This window comes from Talpa europaea (genome assembly GCF_964194135.1).
Source record: "Talpa europaea genome assembly, chromosome: 1".
NCBI classification, from domain to species: domain Eukaryota; kingdom Metazoa; phylum Chordata; class Mammalia; order Eulipotyphla; family Talpidae; genus Talpa; species Talpa europaea.
Window position 1 is genome coordinate 158,676,182 of NC_140073.1, and position 19,671 is coordinate 158,695,852.

General features: G+C 69.5%; 2 protein-coding genes across 2 annotated transcripts; one reads left to right on the top strand and one right to left on the bottom strand.

Moving 5' to 3' along the window:
* Positions 1-1,010: 1,010 nt before the first annotated feature.
* Positions 1,011-5,593, bottom strand: PDCD1 (programmed cell death 1; the record flags this gene model as incomplete). The annotated part of the gene is made up of 4 exons (XM_084228394.1): positions 1,011-1,467; positions 1,930-2,413; positions 2,721-3,080; positions 5,518-5,593. The coding sequence occupies 4 exons, from the start codon at positions 5,591-5,593 to the stop codon at positions 1,011-1,013; spliced, it is 1,377 nt and encodes a 458-aa protein (XP_084084520.1).
* Positions 5,594-9,882: 4,289 nt separating this feature from the next.
* Positions 9,883-13,264, top strand: RTP5 (receptor transporter protein 5 (putative); the record flags this gene model as incomplete). The annotated part of the gene is made up of 2 exons (XM_084237614.1): positions 9,883-10,034; positions 11,399-13,264. The coding sequence occupies 2 exons, from the start codon at positions 9,883-9,885 to the stop codon at positions 12,759-12,761; spliced, it is 1,515 nt and encodes a 504-aa protein (XP_084093740.1). The 3' UTR covers positions 12,762-13,264.
* Between the last annotated feature and the right edge of the window lie 6,407 nt (positions 13,265-19,671).

Sequence of the window (19,671 nt, forward strand, 5' to 3'; positions counted from 1 at the left end):
CTGGGTGCGCCCACCTGGGTGCGGGGCGGGACAAGCCTCCCCGGGGTGCCCACCCTCCAGCGCCCAGAACCAGCCTCAAGGACCCGGGTGCTTGGGGGAGGAGCTGCTTCTCCCGGACAGCACTGGCGCTGCCCCCACGGCCGGCACAACCCCTCACCCGTGCTGCTCCAGACGGGGTGGCATAGGCACATGCCTGAAGGGCTTCAGGTGGGGCCCAGGAAGGGCTTGGGGGGAAGCCTGGTGGCCGCCCAGCACCAGAGGGACTTGGAGCCATGGCTGCTGTGGGGGTGTGGGGGGAGGGCAGAGGCGAGGGCCTTGTGCTGCGAACTCTGGGGTGGGTGGGGGCTGGGCAGGCTGAGCGCGGGGCTGCCGACAGGTTGCTCCATGCTCCAGCCTCACCTCAGGCCAGCGCTGAGCCCAGCCCCCCAACCCCACGGCGGAAGGAACTGGGACCCTTTCCAGCGCTGTGTCCTGATTTAATTGTCACACAGAGGAAGGGATGTGAGGGACAGCCCTCTGAGTCCCGACGGGGCGCCCTCTGGCCTTCCAGTCCAAGACAGCCTGCCAGCGTGTGCTGACCAGTGACGAGGGGTCTGGCCAGGGGCGCTGAGCCCACCCGCAGCCCCGGCAGAGCTGGGGGTGCCTCGAGTAGCAGCGGATGGATCCCAGCAGCTGCGGGTCCCCAAGAGAAGCAGCTCCTGGGGGCCCGGTGGCCAGAGCTGGGACTGCAGCCCTGCCCGTCCCTGCACGGCCTCGGTTTCCCCTCTGCGCCACGGCCTGGGCCCCTGTGAGGGCGCACCCGGGGCAACAGGGCCGGCACTGCCCCTCAACACCGCCGTCCCAGTGGTGTCCTGCCCTGGTCATCGCTCTGGTGCTCCCCATTGCGGGCAGCTACCAGCAGGAAGGGCTGCACCCCCAGAGGCGTCCTGATCCTCTCCTCCTTGCTCTACCGCCGGAAGGGGCCGCGAGGCTCTCAGGAGGCCACGAGGGGCTCGAGGCCAGGGCGTGGCTCACAGGGGCCAGGAGCAGTGTCCATCCTCCGGCGGCAGAGGCCGGGGCCCCGGGCGGCCATCGGCGGAGGCCCTGCGGCAGGGGGGCGCGGGCCGGCCAGGGAAGACGATGGTGGCGTACTCCGTCTGCTCAGGGACACACGGGCCTGGGGGCTCCGGAGTCTTCTCTCGCCACTCAAAGTCCAGCTCTCCGTAGTCCACGGTGAACACGGGCACGGCTGGGGTGTCCTCCTTCTGGGGGAGAGTGGGCGGGTGAGCCGTCTCCGCCCCCACACGCGGTGCAGAGGGCAGGCCAGTGACCTCCACCTCCCCGGGCTGGTGTCTCCACTCCCAGGCACGGCACAGGCAGCTCTCCTGGCGCCACTGGCTGCTGGGCAGAGGGAGCCTGCCCCCGCGGCTCAGGCCCAGGAGCGGGCACTCACCAGAGCTGCATCCTGGCTCCGGCTGGCGCAGGCCCCTGCGGAAAGCACGCGAGCAATCAGGGTGGTGCCGGGCCCCCCGCCCGCCTCCACAAGTCCCTTTCTTCTGCGTGTCCTGCTTGGGCTGCAGCTGACCTGAGTGGGGCCTGGCTGCCTGCTCGGAGCAGCCCCCAGCCCCACCCCTCCCGGGCAGTGCAGGGGCCGCGTGTCCATGAAAGCAGTGTGGAGATGGCAGGTGGGTGTCCACGCTGGCCAGCACAGATGCAGCAGACCCCCAGGGCCCGGCCCAGCGGGGCGAGGCTGCCGCAGCTGGCCAGTTGGCCTTGTCCTCTGCTCTCTGTCCGCGCCCGCACTTGGTGCCTTCCCCAAGACTGCGACCTGGAGCCGCTGGCATGGGGGCCAGCCCTTGGGCCCCTGGGGCGCCAGGACGCTGGCCCTCCCTCCTAGCCCCACCCCAGGGCAGTGGAAAGGGGACCTGCCTCACCAGGCCCCTGCTGCACCTGCGCGCCCACAGGCTGGGCCGCTGTGGCTGTGGTGTGACCACACGCGCCTTCACATGTGGCCGGGGTGCCGCTGGCGGCGGGGCCGGCGCAGGGCGGCTCAGCCCGAGGTTCCGCTTCATGCCGGACCAGTGTCCCTGCCGTGCCCCGCACACCCTCCCCCAGCCCCCGCCCCATGCCCTCCCGGAGCACCGGGTGGATGGCTGGGACGGGCCCCTGAGGGACCCAGGCCTGCCCTTCCTGGGTGTCCTCACGGTTGGGCGGCAGGGAGGGCAGGGACCTGGGGGATGGGGCAGGGCGGGCCCACAGGCCTTACCTCGCAGGCCTCCGGGGATGGCGCCGGCCAGGCCCCAGGCCAGCAGCAGCAGCAGCAGCAGCAGGACGGCCGCCAGCACAACGGCGACGCTGACCACCAGACTCTGCGGCAGGCCGGCGGGCTTGGGCGTGGGGCTGGGGTGCTCGGTGGGCAGCTGGGGGACTCTCTCTGGAGGCAGAGGCTGGGGCTCAGGGTCAGGACTTGGGGGCGAGGAGTTGGGGTCCTGTCCCCTCCTGTTCTGTGTCCCTAGGGCCTCCCTCCCAGCTGGCAGCTCCCAGCAAGCCCCCTGTCCCCCTTAGCCAGTGCCCTCCACCAGGACAGGGGTGTCTGTGGGGCGCCCAGCCTCAAGGGGCAGGGGACAGAGTCCTGCACACAGCCTGGGGAGCCCCGCCCGCCCCCCGCCTGGGGCTCCCCTGTTCTGGGGACTCACTGCCCGGGGCTCCCCTGCGTGCTCCCCGCCCGGGCCCCAGCCCACCGGTCACGGTGAGCTCAATGGCGGGGCTCTCTGTGATCCGCGTTTGGGGGGGCAGGTAGATGGCCCCGCAGATGTAGACGCCGCTGTCGCTGGCCTGTGCGCCCACAAGGCTCATGTGGAAGTCCCGGCCGCTGGGCAGCTGCGTGACACTGAAGCGCCAGTCCCGGCCCGGGTGGCTCTGGTCCTCAGGGAAGGCGGCCAGCTTGGTGCTCCGGTTGCCGGGGCCCAGGCGGTACCAGTTGAGCAGCAGGTGCTGGGGGGTGCAGGGCAGGCTGCAGGTGAAGGAGGCGTTGTCCCCCTCGGGCACCGAGAGCCTGGCTGGGGAGAAGGTGGGGGGGCTGCAGGGCCCCTCAGGGGTGCCTGGGGGTGGACAGAGAATGTGCTGAGTGACCCATCCGCAGGCCCCCTGCCCCTGCGCCCTTGGCCATGCCAGTCCCTGCCTGGTGTTCTCCTCCCTGTTCCAGCAGAGTGGGGACCCCGACACGGGCCAGAGTGGGACCTGGGGACCCTGACGCGGGGCTGACTGGGCCGGGGTCCCACGGAGAGCCCAGCTAGTTTGTCCATCGCAGGACAAACTCAGAGCTGGGGCTCAGCCCCCATGGGCAGTCCCGGCCGGGTCAGGGTGGGCCCTCCATGTCTTTCCTAAGACTTGGGGTCAGGACTTCTGGGCAGTTGGCGCCCAGGGCCCCCAAGGAGGGACAGGTGGGATGTCCTGCTGCTGGGCCTGCAGGGACGCCCCCACACCCCCAGCCAGGGCCCACCTCCCCACACACACCCACACTCACACACGCAGGTCACCCACCAAGGCCCCCGACACGCCCGCAGCTCCCCACACAGGCGCTGGAGCCGGCTGGACATGAGGTGGTCACCTGTGAGCCAGCTGGGGTTCAGGGCAGTGGGGGACCCCTCAGCAAGACCCGCCAGGCCCTCGCTGCTCCTGGGGGCCCACGGCGGTGCCATGCGGCCGGCAGCCTGGCTGACCCTCTTGCTGGACCAGCTCAGGGGCACACTGACCCGCGGCTGCTTCTGCCCACCCTCCCCCCAGCACCTAGGCACCCTCTCCAGTCCAGACAGCACCACCCCAAATGGCTCTTCCACCCTCCCAAGTCCACGCTGCCGCCAGCCCTGCCTGCCAAGCCCCCCAAAGACCCTGCCCTGCGGGCAGCCGGCTGTCCTGGCAGCCACGGCCCCTCCCCCCCCGTCCCTCCCGGCCCCGGGCCCCTCGATTGCTGCCTCTGGTGCCCTTGGGGCCACCATGCTCCTGGCTGTGCTCTCAAATGCCCCAATTGCTGATACACCCTAGGGTCCTGGGTGCCCTGGCCGGGGTGCAGGATGAAGGTGGGTGTTCTTGAGTGGGAGCCCAGGCGCCCCTCGCAGGCCGGGGAAGCATGGGCGTGGCGGCCCTTCTCTGTCCCCACAGCCATTTTCCTGGTGCTCGAAGGGGGCAGGTCGGGAGGGACGTGAGCTTTGTCCTGTTGGGGACGGGTTGGTGAGGGGCTGCCCACTGGGCCCGGGAGATCAGAGGGGTCTGGGCAGCCCGGCTGGGCCAGGTGAGTGGGGCCTGCAGCCGCTCCGGCAGCCACTCCCTAGTGTGCGGTTCTGTCCATAAGTGGTGCTGGACCCATCCGGCAGGTGCCGGGGCCCAACGACCCACAGCCTCTGCTGTCTCCAAGGGAGGGCCTTTTGCTGCTTTTGCTGCTGTGGGGTCCCCAAGGCCCCCTACGAGGGACCCCTGAGGGTGGACCTCGCACACCTGGGCGCCCCTGGGGAGATGGGCCAGGATCAGAGGCGCCGGGAGGTGTCAGGAGGTCTTAGGTAAGGGGGCAGGTGCGCCCCCTGAGCCAGGAAGGAGGAGGGTCTGCATTGGGCAGAAGCCCTGAGAAGCGCTGCGTGCACCCCCAGACCTGGCCAGTGGGGGTGTTTGCGGAAGGCCTAGCCCAGCGCCTGGGGGTGACCTCACCCTGGGCTCCAAATGGGCTCCTCAGATCACAAATCCACAATGGGCTCCTCAGATCACAAATCAAAACCGATGAGACAAACCTGGCTTTGAAAAACGTGCCGAGGGCTGTGCAGGGCCCCGGGCGCCCTCCCAGAACCCCGGATGTCCCACTGGCCCCCCTGCCCAGGCCCCAGCAGCCCCGGCATGGCTCCTGCCTGCTTGCTCCCCAGGACAGGGGCTGAGGAACATCAGGGGTGAGGAAGAGCCTGGGGGAAAAACCCCACAGAAGGGGAACTGAGTCCCGTACCCATGCAAACTAGTGCGGTGCAGCCAGAGAGCCTGGAGAACGGCCTTGCTAGGGGGCAGGGCTGCTGCCTGGACATTCTCAGTGGCCCAGGACCCCGAGGCCCGTGGACACACACCCAACCTCTCTGGTCCTGGCAATGGCTGACACTGCCCAAGCCCAGCAAGGCCTAGAGGACGGGCCCTGGGCGGAGATGTCCGCCTCCTGGTCCTTTTGATGGGTGGTCTGTGAGGTGCCAGCGGGCATAGTGGCCACGGGCATGGGGAGCCCCTCGTGGGGTTCCTTGCCCCAGCCCTCAGACTCTGACAGGATCTGTTGGCCCCCAGTAGACAGTCCACACTGTGGACAGTCTTGGGGCCAGCCCGGCCCTCCCATCCCACAGAAAGGGGCGCAGCTCTGCCCGCCCTTGCATGGACGGGCTGGACACACCTGCCTGCCTCGCGGCGGGACTCCCGCCAGGTGAGCGGGCAGGTGGAGCGGAGCTCAGAGAGGGCATGTCACCTGCCCAGAGCCGCACAGCTCCCAGGCCCTCCTGCTCCCCAGACCCCACCTACCTAGGAGCCATCCTGGCGGCCAGCCCAGCTGCAGCACGGCCCAGACCAGTGGCCTGAGCGCCCGCGGGGCCCCCATGCCCCAGTGCCCGCCGCCCGAGTCCCTTCTTCGAGCAGCCAGAGGTGACGAGCAAAGAAAACTTCCCGGGTCAGGGCAGAGGGCCCGCCCCAGCCCCGCCTCCTCTTCCTCCTCGAGTGTGGGGAGAGCGGAGAGGCGGGATGAGAGGGCGAGCGGGACAGCACAGCGGTGGAAACGGGGAGGTCGGGGAGATGTAGAGATAGTGGGTAGAGGAGGTGGACGGGTGCAGGGCGCTCGCCTCCCGCTCTGGGCTCAGCTCGAGGCTGCAGAGAGGGGGCCCCGCGTCTCCCCACCTCCCCTCAGTGCCTTCGGGCTCCACCACAGCCCGCAAGTGCCTGGCCAACCTCTGTGGGAGCCGCCCACCACCCCTGCCCCAGGGGGCCGCTGGGTGCTCCGGGGCTGGGCATTTCCCACAGCCCCTCCCCTCTTGAAGGGGGCTGGGGGCCTGCACCCCCGGGGTATGGCACCTCGGGGTGCAGGGCGGCACTCGTGGCCACTTGCTGCCCCGGCTTCTCAGGAGCCCGCTCAGGGCGGGGGTCAGGTGGCCGGACGTGGGTGAAACGATGGGTTATTCACTGATTTCGCCGCCTCGGGCCGACGGCAAACAGGAAAGCTGAAAGTGCTGATATTACTGACGAGCCCTGAGGTTGCAGCCGAGACAGAAACCGCAGCTGCGCTGAGCGTGGAGGGACATTAAAGGACCCGCCGGTGGAAAAAGCGCATCAAACCTTCAAATGTGGCAGCCAGCGGGGGCGCACGCTGCGCAGGAGCGAGTCCGGGGGCGGTTGCCCTGGGACGGGCCTCGCACCCGAGGGGTCCCCGGGATGGTGCATGGGGGTGGGGGTATGGGGGGGCTGCTGGACACCGATGCTCCGGTCCCCTCACATTCCTGCATCCACAGGAGGGTGTGGCCTGGAGGTCCCTGCGGGTCTGCCCCGCTGAGGCCCCTGCCCTGTCTGGTTTCTGTCCAGGACACTCTGGCTTGGGGGGCAGCCTCGAACCTGCAGGCTCCCTGTCCCAGGTGTGTGTGGGGTTGGGGGGGGCTGTGCCAGTTCAGCCCTGGGGTGGCCTGTGTCCTCCACCTGTGCCCAGACAGGCTTTCCACCACGCAGGGCCCCACTGCCTGCCCCGCGGCCGCCTGGCCCCCGCCCTGTCCTCCCAGGGGGCACAGAGGGACGGGTGTTCTCGGGCTGTCCGTGGCAGCGTTGTGGACGTTGGCCGGTGTGCATGCCGGGCCCTGAGGGAGCGCTAGTGTGTGTGAGGCCGCGCTCTCGTGCACCAGGCCCGCCCAGGGCTGGGCGAGGGGGCGCGGGCTGCCTGGCCTGTGGGTCCGGCCGCTCCTTCTTGTGGGTGAAGCTGGCTCCCCACCCATTTCCTGCGGGACCAAGTGAAGCCACTTGCAGCCTTTGGGAATGGCCGCCGAGGCAGGCGAGGCAGGCGCCCAGGCAGAGCGGTGTCTGCGCCCTGGAGCAGGGGCTCGGGAAGGCGGCGTGGGGCGCCGGTGTGCGGATGGAAAGGGTGACAGGGGCCCTCGGCGAGGCAGCGCCCAGACTCGCGTGGGAGGTTTCCATTCGCGGGCAGGGCAGCGGGGCCCGGAAGCAGAGGAATCCCCGAAACTGCAGCGGGCGATGTGTCCGCGCCAGCGGACCTGGGACAGGCAGCAGATGGCAGGAGATTCACAGCTGCTTCTGAGGTTAGAGCAGGAAATGGTTAATAGTTTGCAAATAAAAACTTTCTGTTCTATCCTGTTTTTGAAGCATTTCCCAGAAGCTGAAAAAGAGCGGTTAATTTATTTGCCCAGTTTAAGAACCAAATTTTAGAAACGTGAAGGAAATATTTCCACCGTCTGTCATACATGCGAGAAGAGACCTGCCGTTGGCCGGGGCTCTCCTGTCCAGGCTTCCCGGGTGGCCCAGGAGCCCAGACGCGCATGTACATTCTAAAGGGCTTTCCTTCCTGCTTCTGCTCCACCCTCCCTGGGCCTCCTCCGTGGCCCCCTGTGCTGCCCTCAGGGTGTCCTGGTCTGCTCGCTCATTTCTCGTTTCCTGGGGTCCCTTTGTCCATTTCGCGCCCTCCCTTGCCGCGCAGGCAGGTGAATCATCCAATAAGCATCGTCTTCGTAATTTATCTCATTTCCTACAACCTCCTTCCATTCTGCACAATTGGCAAAACCTCGCCCTTTGGCGGCTGACCGCTCCTGTGTGGGTGGCCGGCCCATGCCCTGCCCTTGCTCTGGCCCCACACGCTGTGGGCGCCGCTGGCCGCGCTGCAGCTGCCCTGCTTTTCAGGCAGGAGCCCAGAGGGGCTGTGGGCCCTTTGGTGAGTCTGTTTCTCTGTGTTTGAGGACGGTTAGGCCTCTTCCAAGATGGCGGAGCAGCTCCTGCCCCACGGTGAGCACCAGCCCGTCCTCCCCGTCCTGCCCTTCCTCTCCATCCTCCCCCGTCCTGCCCTGTCCTCCCCGTCCTGCCCCGTCCCCCCGTCCTGCCCGTCCTCCCCTTGCCGCGCTGTGGTCTCTTGTCTCGTGCTGGAAGCCGTTCCCACGTGCGAGTGACGTCACGCTTGCGAGAGCCTGAAAATGCCGCATTTCCCAAATAACAAGAGACGGAAAGGCCGCCTGCTCCCACAGCTGCTGCGTGTCCGGGGCCGTCCATGGCCACCGACAAAGCAGGAAACGAGGTCTTCAACAGTGGCTGCAGCTTGACTTCCCTCTGGAAAGGCCCCTAGAGGCTGGCAGGCCAGAGGCGGCTCGAGGCCTGGGGCTGCCCATGGATGGCCGTTGTCTCCCGCTGGGGGTGGAGACGAGAACTGGAGCTCGACCTCCCCTGTCCCACCTTATGGAATCCTCCAGAACAGACCCCAGTGCAGTGCTCACTCGGCACATGTCAGACCCACAGAGCCAGGAGTGAGGAGCACAGGCAAGGCCTGGCTGGTGGGTTGGCTGCACCTGGACGCAGATGAGGGCAGATGGCAGGGACGAGGGGGCTGGTGGCCTGTGCGGCGGCAGAGGCAGCATGCTCAGCGAGCAGAGGCGAGTGGACACTGTGCTGGCAGGTGGGAATTCTGGGGCCACCACCCAAGGGCTAGAAACAGCGGCATCAGGTCAGGTAGGATGAGGACGGGTCGACGAACACCAGCCAGTCAGGGAAAGGGAGAGATGGGCCAGGATCAGGCCCGGTGGGGGATGTGGGGGTGCAGGCTGTGGGGTGCAGGGGCGCTGCTCCAGGTAGGCAGTGGCTCCAGAGCCTGGAGAGGGCTGTCGGCCGGCTTCAGCGGGGACAGCAGCCAGCCAGTCCCTGTGGCATCGGCCTGGGGGGCGAGGGGGTGCCCGTAGCCCTGGTTCTGTCAGGTCCCCATTTGGGAAGAGGGTGTGGCTTGGTCACGGCTCTGTCTTGGAGAGGGGGACCCTGAGGACTGCTCCCTCCCCACCTTTGGGGCGGGGCACCGGCCTCTGTATGCTGAGCTGCCTGCAGGTCTTGGGGACCGCAGGCTGTGGAGCCACTGGGGGTGAGACTGGGCATGACCACCCACACGCCGTGGCCTCCTGAGGCTGCCTCGGCTCCTGTGCTTCCTGGCATCTGGCCGTCATTTCACTTGTTGCTTCACCTGACTGCTGCCGGCATGGCGGGGGGGGGGGGTGCAGTCCACGACCAGCCCCAGAGGCAGCGGCACCCACCCCACGCCACCAGCTCTCTCCCGGGAGTGAGGGCAGCAGGGCCGAGCACCCTTGGGGAGCTCAGGGTGCAAGTGGCGCTGGGAGGTGTGTGTGACTGGGGGGCGCGGACAGCCCCCGGGACCGGCTCTGTGGTGCTGCCCAAGGCTGGACGACTCCGGCAGTCCTGTGCTGTTCCGGGAACGGGCTCTCCTCCACAGAAGTTTGAGAACAATGAAACCCTGGCCACTCGCCACAGCAGGCGCTCTAGGGGACCAGCGGCAGGAGCAGCCCGGCAGGGCAGCCGGTCCTGCGGGGGGCACGGCGGGCCTCGCTGGGCTCCTCTGGTGCTGATAAGGGACACGCTCCTTGGCACGCCGCCGTCCGCAGGGATGATCTGGGCCTTTTTATTGCACCGTCTCTTCTTTTTTGTCTTTCTAATTTTTCTTAAAAACGTAAATGTGTTGCTTGCGTAATGAAAAATGTTCAAAAGGCCAAGGGGAAAAGACCCGTTTCTAGCTCTCCCAGACAGCCCCGGTTGCCATGGAGACGGGCTGTTGCCAAGGTGGCGATTGGCTGGCGGCAGGGGCGCTTGCCTCCTTGGCGTCCGGAGCCGGCTGTCAGACCGCACTGCGCCAGCATGGACGGGGTGGACCTGTGGGCCCGCACCCTGGCCCAGCTGATGGCCAAGAGGAAGCCCCAGGACACCTGGGAGCTGCTGGCTGAGGATGACCTGGCTGCAGGGCACTTGGACAGCACTGGCTACCAGTACCGGCTCAGGGGGCTCTCGAGGTGCGGCTGTGGGTGGGGGCTGCTGGGCCCGGGGGGTCACGGGGGGGCTGCCCAACTCTCCCCCAGCCCTCCCCCAGGTGCAGTCTGGCTGTGGTGTGGTTGGCTGGGCCGCGGGGGGTGGCAATGGGGCAGGCCCTGGTCTGGTCTCATCCCCCAACAGGTGGTGGACTGGGTGCTGTCTTTCCTTCTGGGAAGTGGGGTGCCGGGGGGCCATGGCTTTTGAGTCCTTTCAGCAGAGACCCTGCCTGGCAGAGTTGACCCCCTGCAGCCCAGCTGGGGGGGTCAGTGGGGTGAGGCGCACCCGCCCCCACACCAAGGGCTTTGTTCGTTCACTGCGGCATCTCCTAGTTTCTATGGCGACGAGAACTGGCCACTGCCAGGCCCGCGCTGCTGAGGGGGCCGAGGGGCCCTGGGGAGCTGGGAGCACAGGGTGGGGGGCACTGGGTCCCAGAGAGGGGAGCTGTCCAGCTGGGTGGAGGGCAGAGGGGCTTGGCCGGGAAGCCTAATGGCCCTGGTCATCCATGAGCTTTGCTTTTTGTTGTCATGGCGACGGTGTCCCTCCACCCACTCTCCCAGCGGGGGTGGTGGGCAGTTGCCCTTTGGCATGACGCCACAGCCCTCCCATCCGCCACCGGGGGGCCTGGTGTGGGGTGGATGCTGCTCTGGTAGCTGGGCGTGGCCCTCAGTCGGCCTGCACTGGAGGCTGGCCAGGACCACAGCCGGTCCAGTGGTCAGACTCAGGCCTCAGCCTTGGGGACAGGCTTGCTCTGCACACGGCTGCCCGGCTGTGGGAGGGTCTACCTGAAGTCGGTGGAGGCCAGCAACTGTGGGTGCTGCTCGGGCCTGGGGCTGCAGCCGAGCGCAGGGCAGGGTGGCCAGCACCATGGAGTGGCGGGCACTAGGGCGCGACCCGGGAGCCGTGCGCACACCAACAGCACACGTGTCTCGGCCCAAGTTTCTTGGCCAGAGGCCACCATGTGGCCCGGGACAGCGGCCCCCAGCTGGCTCCAGGAGGGACCTGCTTCCAGGGGGTCCTGCGCAGACTGCGGACTCTCCTGCGGCCCTCCCTGCACCTGCCGCCTCCCCCCGCCACCCCCTGCACCTACCCCGTGGGGCCCCTCCCTCAGGGCCCCTGTCTGGCCTCTAAGCACCCACTTGCTGGCCTTTGAGGCTGCTTTCCTCCCTCGCCGGGACCGGACTGTCTCTGGTTCTGGGTGACACTTGCTCAAGACAACGAAGCCCCAAGTCACCAACAGCTCCCAGACGGCCATGGGGCCCGCCCCACCACGCGCTTGCTTCCCAGGTGGCCGCCCCCCCCACCCGCTCCGCTCGCCCTGCCCCGCTCACCCCACCTCTTTCCCCAGGCTGCAGTGTGGCCGCTGCCAGTGGGGCTGGTCCTCAGCGCACGTGCACATCCTCTTCCACCTGTGGTGGGACCCAGCCAGCCGGCTGGGGCTGGTGAAGATGCGCGTCTGGGGCCAGCAGTGCCGGCTGTGCCCGGCCGAGGCAGCCGCCCAGTGCCAGGTGAGCCTGCTCAACGTGCGGCTCTTCCTCAGCAAGCTGGTGCTCTTCATCCTGCAGCGCTGCTACCGCGAGGGCCTCAGCGCAGACCAGTGCCCCGAGGTCTGCTTCGGGGAGCGCTGTCAGGCCTGCGACCTGGGCGTCTGCTTCTTCCAGAAGCCCCTGGACCCCGCCTGGGGCCCCGAGGCCGAGACGCCCGGCACCATCAAGGGCAGGTACACGCTGTACAGCGACGGCGGCTGGGCGGCCCTTGCCTCTGGCCAGCAGCTGCTCAGCCTCAGCAGCGGCCCGGTGGTGGAGCGGGCCCGGGGCGGCGCCCCCAACTCCCTCCCCATCCCCTTCTCCGTGTCTGACTTCATCCGGAGCCCGCTGGCCAAGAGCAGCACCTTCTTCAGCGAGGATGACGTGGTCACCATCCCCTTCTCCCTGGTGGGTGCGGCCAGGCTCCAGGGGCCGCGCGACTACGGCCTCACGGTGGGCCCGGGGGGCCTGCTCCCCATCGGCCAGGGCTCCATCTACCTGCCCGCCAAGTCCATGGCCGCGCCGCGGGGCCGAGGCCTCCCGATCAGCATCAAGGAGCCCGTCTTCCGGGGCAAGGGCATCCTCCTCAACGCCAAGCCCTTCGAGGTCAGGGGCTTCATCTTCAAAGGCCGGGGGGCCATGTCCACCCCAGCCAGTGAAGCCCTGCCCGTGTCCTACATCATCGGCCTCATGGACAACGGGGAGGGTTCCATCACCTTCCCCCTGTCCCTGGCCACCATCCTCACCGGCAAGGATCCCTTCAGCGACGCCGAGGGCGCCATCACCTTCCCCTTCATCTTCACTGACGACGTGAATGGCCAGGACATCATGACCGGCCGTGCCAAGGGGGCGCGCGCGCGGGGCGCGGCCGCCAGGGACGACCCCGTGTCCATGAGCAAGGGCTCCATCACCCTCCCCTTCCTGGTCTTCGACGTCATCAAGCGCAGGGGCCCCCTGGCCGAGGCCCTGGTCGCTCGCTACTACCGCAAGCGGAGGCGGCCCCGGTCGCGGTCCCACCGCGCGGGCCCCGGCTTCCACCGCGAGGACTTCTGCTGCGGGCCGGGCTGCTGCGGGCCGCGCTCCGACGCCTGCGAGGAGACGTGGATCTGGGTGTCCATGATCCTCTTCATCCTCTGGGTGATCTACCTGCACAAGGTCAGCCCCGACACGCCCCAGCGCTTCTGAGCCGGCCCCGCCCCAGGGGCCGCCCCAGCCCGCGCCGCCGGCCCGCGCAGCCCCCCTCGCAGCCCCCCAGCCTGCCTGCGGAGGTCTGTCCTGCTTCTGCGTCCTGCCTCGTGTCCGCCTCGCCGTGAGCGTGCTTCCCGGGTGTCCCCGCGCCGGCCCGCTGAGCCGTCGTGCGTGTTCCAGGCCTTTCTGTGTGTGCGTGTTCATCCAATGAAATAAAGGTGACTCCAGCACACAGGACTGGCTGCGCGTCGGGGGTGGGAGTGGGGTCTCCTGCACCCCGCGTCTCCCCAGCTCTCATCTTTTTTTTTTTTTTAAAGATTTATTTATTTATTTATCCAAGCACTGGGTACAGTGAGAAACGCGGGAGGGTGAGAGGACTCACCAGAGCCAGAGCGGGGCACAGAACAGGCAGACTGACGAAGGACACTGCTGAGGGGAGCAGCGGGCGGCAGGAGAGGTCTGCGCGCCATGCGGGACCCTCCTCCGGTGGCCGGGGAGCAGCCGGGGATCAAGCCGGTGCCAGAGAGGCCGCGGGCAGCTTCTCAGCCCAGCGCTCAACCGCTGCGCCACCGGGGAGGCCCCCAGCTCTCATCTTTTCCAGCAGTTCAAAGCCCAGCTGCCCCGACAGCCGCCACAGCCTGGTTTCACCTGCAGCTGCTTTGTTGTGCGAAGCCTCCCCCACTGGCTTGCACGCATGTCTGCTCCCCCTGCAGGGACTCTGTGGGCAGCAGTGGTGTGGAGAGGCTCCCGGGGCCAGAGCCTTGCCGGGAGGAGCTAGGAGGCGTCCTTCCTCAGCACCAGCTGAGCCTGGGCAGCTCCTCAGGTTCTGCCCTGCAGGCTGCCTGGCTCCCACAGGGCCATGGGGTGCTGGTGACAGTGGACAGGCTCCTGTGGGTGCAGGTGATCAGGGTGGAGGAGGGAACACCAGGGTCTACACTAGGATCCAGTCCCCTGCTGTGGACGCAGCATCTGGGGGCCCTCCAACACCGAGGCCTGCCCAAGGCGCCTCCTCCACCTTGGGGACTCTGGGAGGAAGTCCAGAGCCTCTGACACTGTCTACACGGGCCAGCCTCGTCTGCCTCGTGTCCCCCCCCCGGCACTGGGGGCACCCTCTGTCCCAGGCCAGCCCTGACTGTGAGGACCTGCTTGGGAGGGGTGCCTCTGACACGAAGGGGCAGGCTCTGGGCTCGGGCCCACAGCCTGGTCACGAGAGGGTCTCGGGAGCCCGGGTCTCCACCCTCCTTCTTGGGAACATGGTGTCTGCTGTGGCGTCGCCTCCATCCTGGCCTGGAGGTGCCCAGGCACTGGCCACGGTGAGTCACGAAGGGGCTCATGTCCCCCACACCTCTTTGGTCTCCTAATGACCCAGAGTTGAGTCTGTGCTTGAGGCCTGGCCTGGTGACCTTCACACTTGAGTTGCAGCCACGGCCACTGCTCTGCTGGATGGCAGGTCGCGGTCAGTCCTGGTGCCTCGGGACCGCTCACAGGGCTGTGCCCACCCGGGTGCCTGGCAGGTCTGGGATTCGCCCTGAGCCACCTCCCTCCTCTTCCCTCAAGTGGGGTGGGGGCCCTGGGGACTCCCCTAGGTCGCCCGGCCCCGCAGGCTGTGTGGGGGGCTCTGAGCTGACAGGCAGAGGGGTGAGCTCTCCCTGCCCCTGTGGGGGCCAGCAGGTGATTTCAACCCCCTTGGCCCTCCAAGGGCAGGTATAGGGAGGGGGCTCTGAGTCGTGGGCCCCTGCTTGGCCTTTAGGTGGAGGGGCACCGGCCAGCCCAGCAGGCAGACAGGCCGTGGGGGCAGTCTTCGCACCCCTCAGCCGCACCCCTTCCCGTGGCTTCCAGTCCCACGCTGCAGGCTGCAAAGATCCGGTGCTCCTAGACCCTCTGCCCAAGGTCCCTGGTGCCGAGGTCAGCGGAGCTGCAGGGCCGGGAGGTCCTCTGCCCTGAGCGGGCTGGGCAGGCTGCGGGGTCCCGACCTCCAGGCTCCGGCTCCTCCCAGCAGGGACCAGGGGCACCCTGCCCACCCACCTCCTGGGGCTTGCGGGCTGGGGCTGTGCTGGGTCTGCAGCCTGTGGCTCCTCTGTTGCACCGCACTGAACCCTGTCGCGGGGAGGAGGTAGGGGCCATGGGGCGCCCTGGGGTCCCCCAGCCATTCAGACCCTGCAGTTGCCCCCTCTCGCTCACCCCACTGCCCACCGCTCTCCCCTCATCTCCAGCTCCTGGCCCTCCCCCCTCCCCTCCCCCTCTCCCCCGCGGGTGGGGGGGGCGCCCCCTGCTGTCCTCTGGCGCCCCCGTGTGGCCACTGGCGGGACCTGCAGGCAGCTCCCCGGAGGCTCCACAGCTGCTTGTGTTGGATCTGACGGTTTAGTGGCGTGTGGCGTGTGTGCCTGTGTGGCATGTGTGGTATGTGTGGTGTGTGTGTGGCGTGTGGAAGTGTGTGTGCCTGTGTGGCATGTGTGCATGTGTGCGGTGTGTGTGCCCGTGTGTGGCGCGTGCACATATGTGGCATGTGGCATGTGTGCACATGTGTGGCGTGTGGCATACGTGCACATGTGTATGTGTTTGGCGTGTGTGGCATGTGTGTGTGGTGTGTGCATGTGCGTTTGTGGTGTGTGTGTGTGTGGGCATGTGTGTGTGTAGTACACTTGCATACACGTGATGCTCTGCGCTTGTCCGGTCCCTGCGCCTGTGTCCACGTGCGCTCTCGGCTGGAGCGTCCAGCTGTGTGGGCAGGAGGGGCCTCCAGCGCGCAGCAGGCCGGGTGGGGCCGCCTCTCGGGCCTTCTCCTTCCGCCATAGCCTCAGGTGGGGCCTTGCGGGAGTGACCCCCAGCCCCACGCCTGCCTGGAGCCCGGGCGAGCGCATCCCGCGGATGGACGCAGGGACAGAGGCCCAGCAGGTTAAGGACCAAGAGACCAGAGGAACGGTGGCTGGACTCAGGGCCCCGCGGTGCTCGCGCTGCCACCGGCTGGCAGGGGAGGCCCGGCTGGACCGGCTTTAGGCAAAGGCATTGGTGTGGGGTGGGGACCCCTGCAGGGCAGCCTTGCCCACCCCCCCCCCCACCCGTTCACATCGCGGTTCTGACGCTTGGCCTTATTCAGGCCCAGTCTTGCAGGCCGTGTTGGTTCGGAGCAGGGTGGGCTGGGGCGTGGGACTGGGGCCGGTACAAGGAGGGGCGTCTGGACCTGGACCTGCACCAGGAGGGGTTGTGCGAAGGCGTGGCCGAGGCGGGAGGCCAGGATGGGTCGCCGGACAGGAACAGCACAGGCCCCCACTGCTCGGGAGGCCGCCGGCTCGGATGCTGTGACAGCCAGAAAGGGCTGGGCTGGGGCTGGGCAGAGCCTGGGCCAGGGCAGGGGCTGGGCTGTGCTGGGCAGGGGCTGGGCAGGGGCTGGGCTGGCACAAGAGGCTTTCGTACCATCTGAACATGGCCCCAGGCTGGGCTGCTTCCTGTTCGCTCACCCCCATGCACGGACATCCAGGAACCCGGGCAGGGAAGAGTGGTGTGGGTTGGGCACCCGGAGCAGGAAGCCGATGGTGCAAATGGGTCAGTCAGGGATCCTGCGCCTTCAGCAGGTTCTGTGTTCCGATCACGCAGAGAGCAACTCCCCCATGTCTGTGCTGCCCCCACCCAGGCGCCCACCCAGGGTACCCCCATGTGCACTTCCACTCACACTGAACACCTTGCTTTAAAGCGCCGTGGGGCTGACGTCTGTCACTGCCGTGCCAACGGGCTTCTCAGCACGGAGGTCACAGCCCGGCCGGGGGCTGCGCTGGTGTTGGATGCAGCCTTCGCAGAATTGGTGAACTGACAAAAGACTTGCAGACCCCCCTCCCCACACACACACCTAGCGGGGGCCAGAGCCTCCTGGTCCCCCCTCGAGGTCTGTTCTGCACTACAACGGCCCCAGCTGAGGCGTGGAACCTGGCCCTTGCGATTGCCAGGGCCGTGTTGGCTGTGGGCAGGGGCGCTGTAGCCTGGCTTCCGGCCTCCCTTTGGGACACGCGGCCCACGAACCGTGCGGCCCACTGGCCAGGAGGCTGTGCCGTCCCCAGGGACCAGCAGCTTTACTGAGGAAGCTGTGATCCCTCCCAGGCCCACATGCAGGACAGGCTGCGCTGGGCTGTGTGGGGACAGGATGGCCCGACGGGTGGGCTGTGGGAGCCAGGTGGGTTTGTGGGCGCCGTCACAGGCTGCCTTGGGGTCACAGTGGACACGGACGGGGCCTTGGAAACCTTTGCAGCCTCCCCCCACGAGCACGAGCACGAGCACGAGCACGGCCCGAGGCAGCCAGGAGCAGGAAGTGCACGTGGGGGCCACTTCCTCCAAAGCGCAGGACCCCAGTGAGGGCAGGGGCACCTCTTCGGGCTGAAGTCAATGTGCAGGGGAGCCATAAGGTGGAAAGGAGGCACCCCAGGAGGACGGTCCTGAGACAGAACCCATCGGCTGTCCGCCCGAAGCCACATGTGTGTGCCAAGGCCCTTGTGCTGCTATGTGCAGGCGCAGGGGGTGGGGGGGGAGGAGGGGCTCCTGCTGCGTGCAGGTGGGGGGCTCATGCTGCACACAAGAGGGGGGCTTGTGCTGCATGCAGGGGAGTGGGGGGCTCGTGCTGCACACAAGAGGGGGGCTTGTGCTGCATGCAGGGGAGTGGGGGGCTCGTGCTGCATGCATGGGGGTAGGGGGGCTCATGCTGTGTGCAGGCTGGGGGGAGCTGTGGGCTGTGGGGGTGCCACTGCATCAGGCTTTGATTCTTTTTCCACGGGGAGGGGCTCGGCGTGCTGGACCCGCGGCCCGTTGCTTCGAGACCTAGCTTGGTTGGAGGGGGTCCGAGAAGAGGCGGGGTCTCTTCTGCCCCCACTCAGAACAGCAGCCCCGAGGGCTGGGCCCAGTGCCTGGCATCTGCACCCCTACCGTCTTCATTTGCCTTTTCCACCCGACGCGGGGAGCCTCTCACCCGCTGCCCCGGTGACCTCGGGGCTCCCTCTGGCAGCTGTGATGGGGTCTTGACCCCGCGGGGCTGATCTCAGCCTCTGTTTTCTTAGGGCTAGAAGGGGGGAGTGGATCAATTCACACACGTTTTCCCCAAAGCTCGGAGGACAGGCATCCTGGGGACCGCGCGCACCCCAGGCTGGAGGCCTTGGCGTGGAGCTGTGTGACGAGGACCGTCCCGGGGCCCTGGCGGGGCTGGGCGGGCCCCCCCGCGGGCCTCGTGTGAAGAGGAGGCGAAGGGTCGGCCAGAGGGGGGGGGACGCTGGCCCTGGGGAGCTCTGCGGGTGCCCCGCCCGGGCCCTGCGCCGCCGCCCCACGCCCGGGCCCAGGGGGCCGCACGGCTGCCCCGGCGAGCGCGGCCGGCCCGGCCCTGGCCCTCGGGGAGGCCGTGGTCAGGTGCCGCCGGGCCCCCGGAGGTCTCGCCGCTGCCCAGCGGCCGGCGGGGCGGAGGCGGGTGAGGGCGGCCGGGCTCGGGGCGCGCGATGCGGCTCCGCAGGCCGCGCAGACGGACCCACCGCGGCTGGACGCTGGCCTCGGGGCGCCGGGGCGAGGGGCTGGGGGCACCGAGCACAGGGGCCGCGGGGGGGGACTCCAGGGAAGCGGGCCGCGGCGCGGGCGGGAGGCGCGGGGAGAAGCCCGCCGGGCGGGCCGGGCCGGGCGAGACGCTGGCGCGGACGGTTCTGCTGGGGCGGGGGGGGGGGGGGGGGACGGGGCGTCTGCTGGGGGGGGCGGGGGGCGGGGGGCGGGGTTCCCCTTCTCTCAGGGACGTCCTGGGCGCCCCTGACGCCACAAGCGGTGCTGGGGGTGAAGGTGCTATTTGCGACCCAGAACCGTGACTGCCCCGTCCCTGGGCGCCCTGGGCCGGTCACGAGCCCCCGCAGCGCGCGCGGGGAGGACGCGCTGCGCGGGGCGTGGGAGGCGGCGGGGCGGGGCGGGGGGCGGGGCGGGGTGGGGCGGGGCGGGGGCGGGGCGGGTCAGGGGCCGGGGCGGGGCGGGGGGCGGGGGTGGGGCGGGGCGGGGCGGGGGGCGGGGCGGAGCGGGTCTGGGGCCGGGGCGGGGGGTGGGGCGGGGCGGGGGGCGGGGCGGGGCGGGTCAGGGGCCGGGGCGGGGCGGGGGGCGGGGGTGGGGCGGGGCGGGGCGGGGGGCGGGGCGGGTCTGGGGCCGGGGCGGGGGGTGGGGCGGGGCGGGGGGCGGGGCGGGGCGGGTCAGGGGCCGGGGCGGGGCGGGGGGCGGGGGTGGGGCGGGGCGGGGCGGGGGGCGGGGCGGAGCGGGTCTGGGGCCGGGGCGGGGGGTGGGGCGGGGCGGGGGGCGGGGCGGGGCGGGTCAGGGGCCGGGGCGGGGCGGGGGCGGTGGGCGGGGGCGGGGCGGGGCGGGGCGGGTCAGGGGCCGGGGCGGGGCGGGGCGGGGGCGGGGCGGGGGGCGGGGGGGGCGGGGCGCCGGGCCGGGCCCGGGCGGGGCGGCGCCGCGCGGAGCAGGCGGGAAGTTCTCAGCGCCCCGCGCCGCGCCCGGTGGGGCTCCCGCCCTCGCGCGACGCTGGCCTCGGGGGCCGGGGCCATTTGCTTTCGGTTCGGCCTCAACGTCCGAACGGCCCGGCTGAGCACGCGCCGGGCGCGCGGCCACCGCGCTCGCCCCAGGCGCCCCGACCCCCCTCCGCGGCCGCGCGCCCGGCCGGGGCTCTCCCGGCGGGATCCCCGTCTTTCGGGGCCGGGGCGCGCCGGGCCCGGGGGACTTCCCGCCGGAGGCACCCTCGCTCGGGGCCGGCGGGGGCTCCTGGGAGCGAGGGCGGGCGGCGAGCCGAAGTGGGGTGCGGTGGGGCGCCCCCTAGCTGGCGGCGGGCGGCGCGGGGGGCGGGGCAGGGCGGCTGGCGGAGGGGAACGGGGGCTTTTCCGGGTTCGCCTCGGGCCTGGGGCGCCGGCGCGAC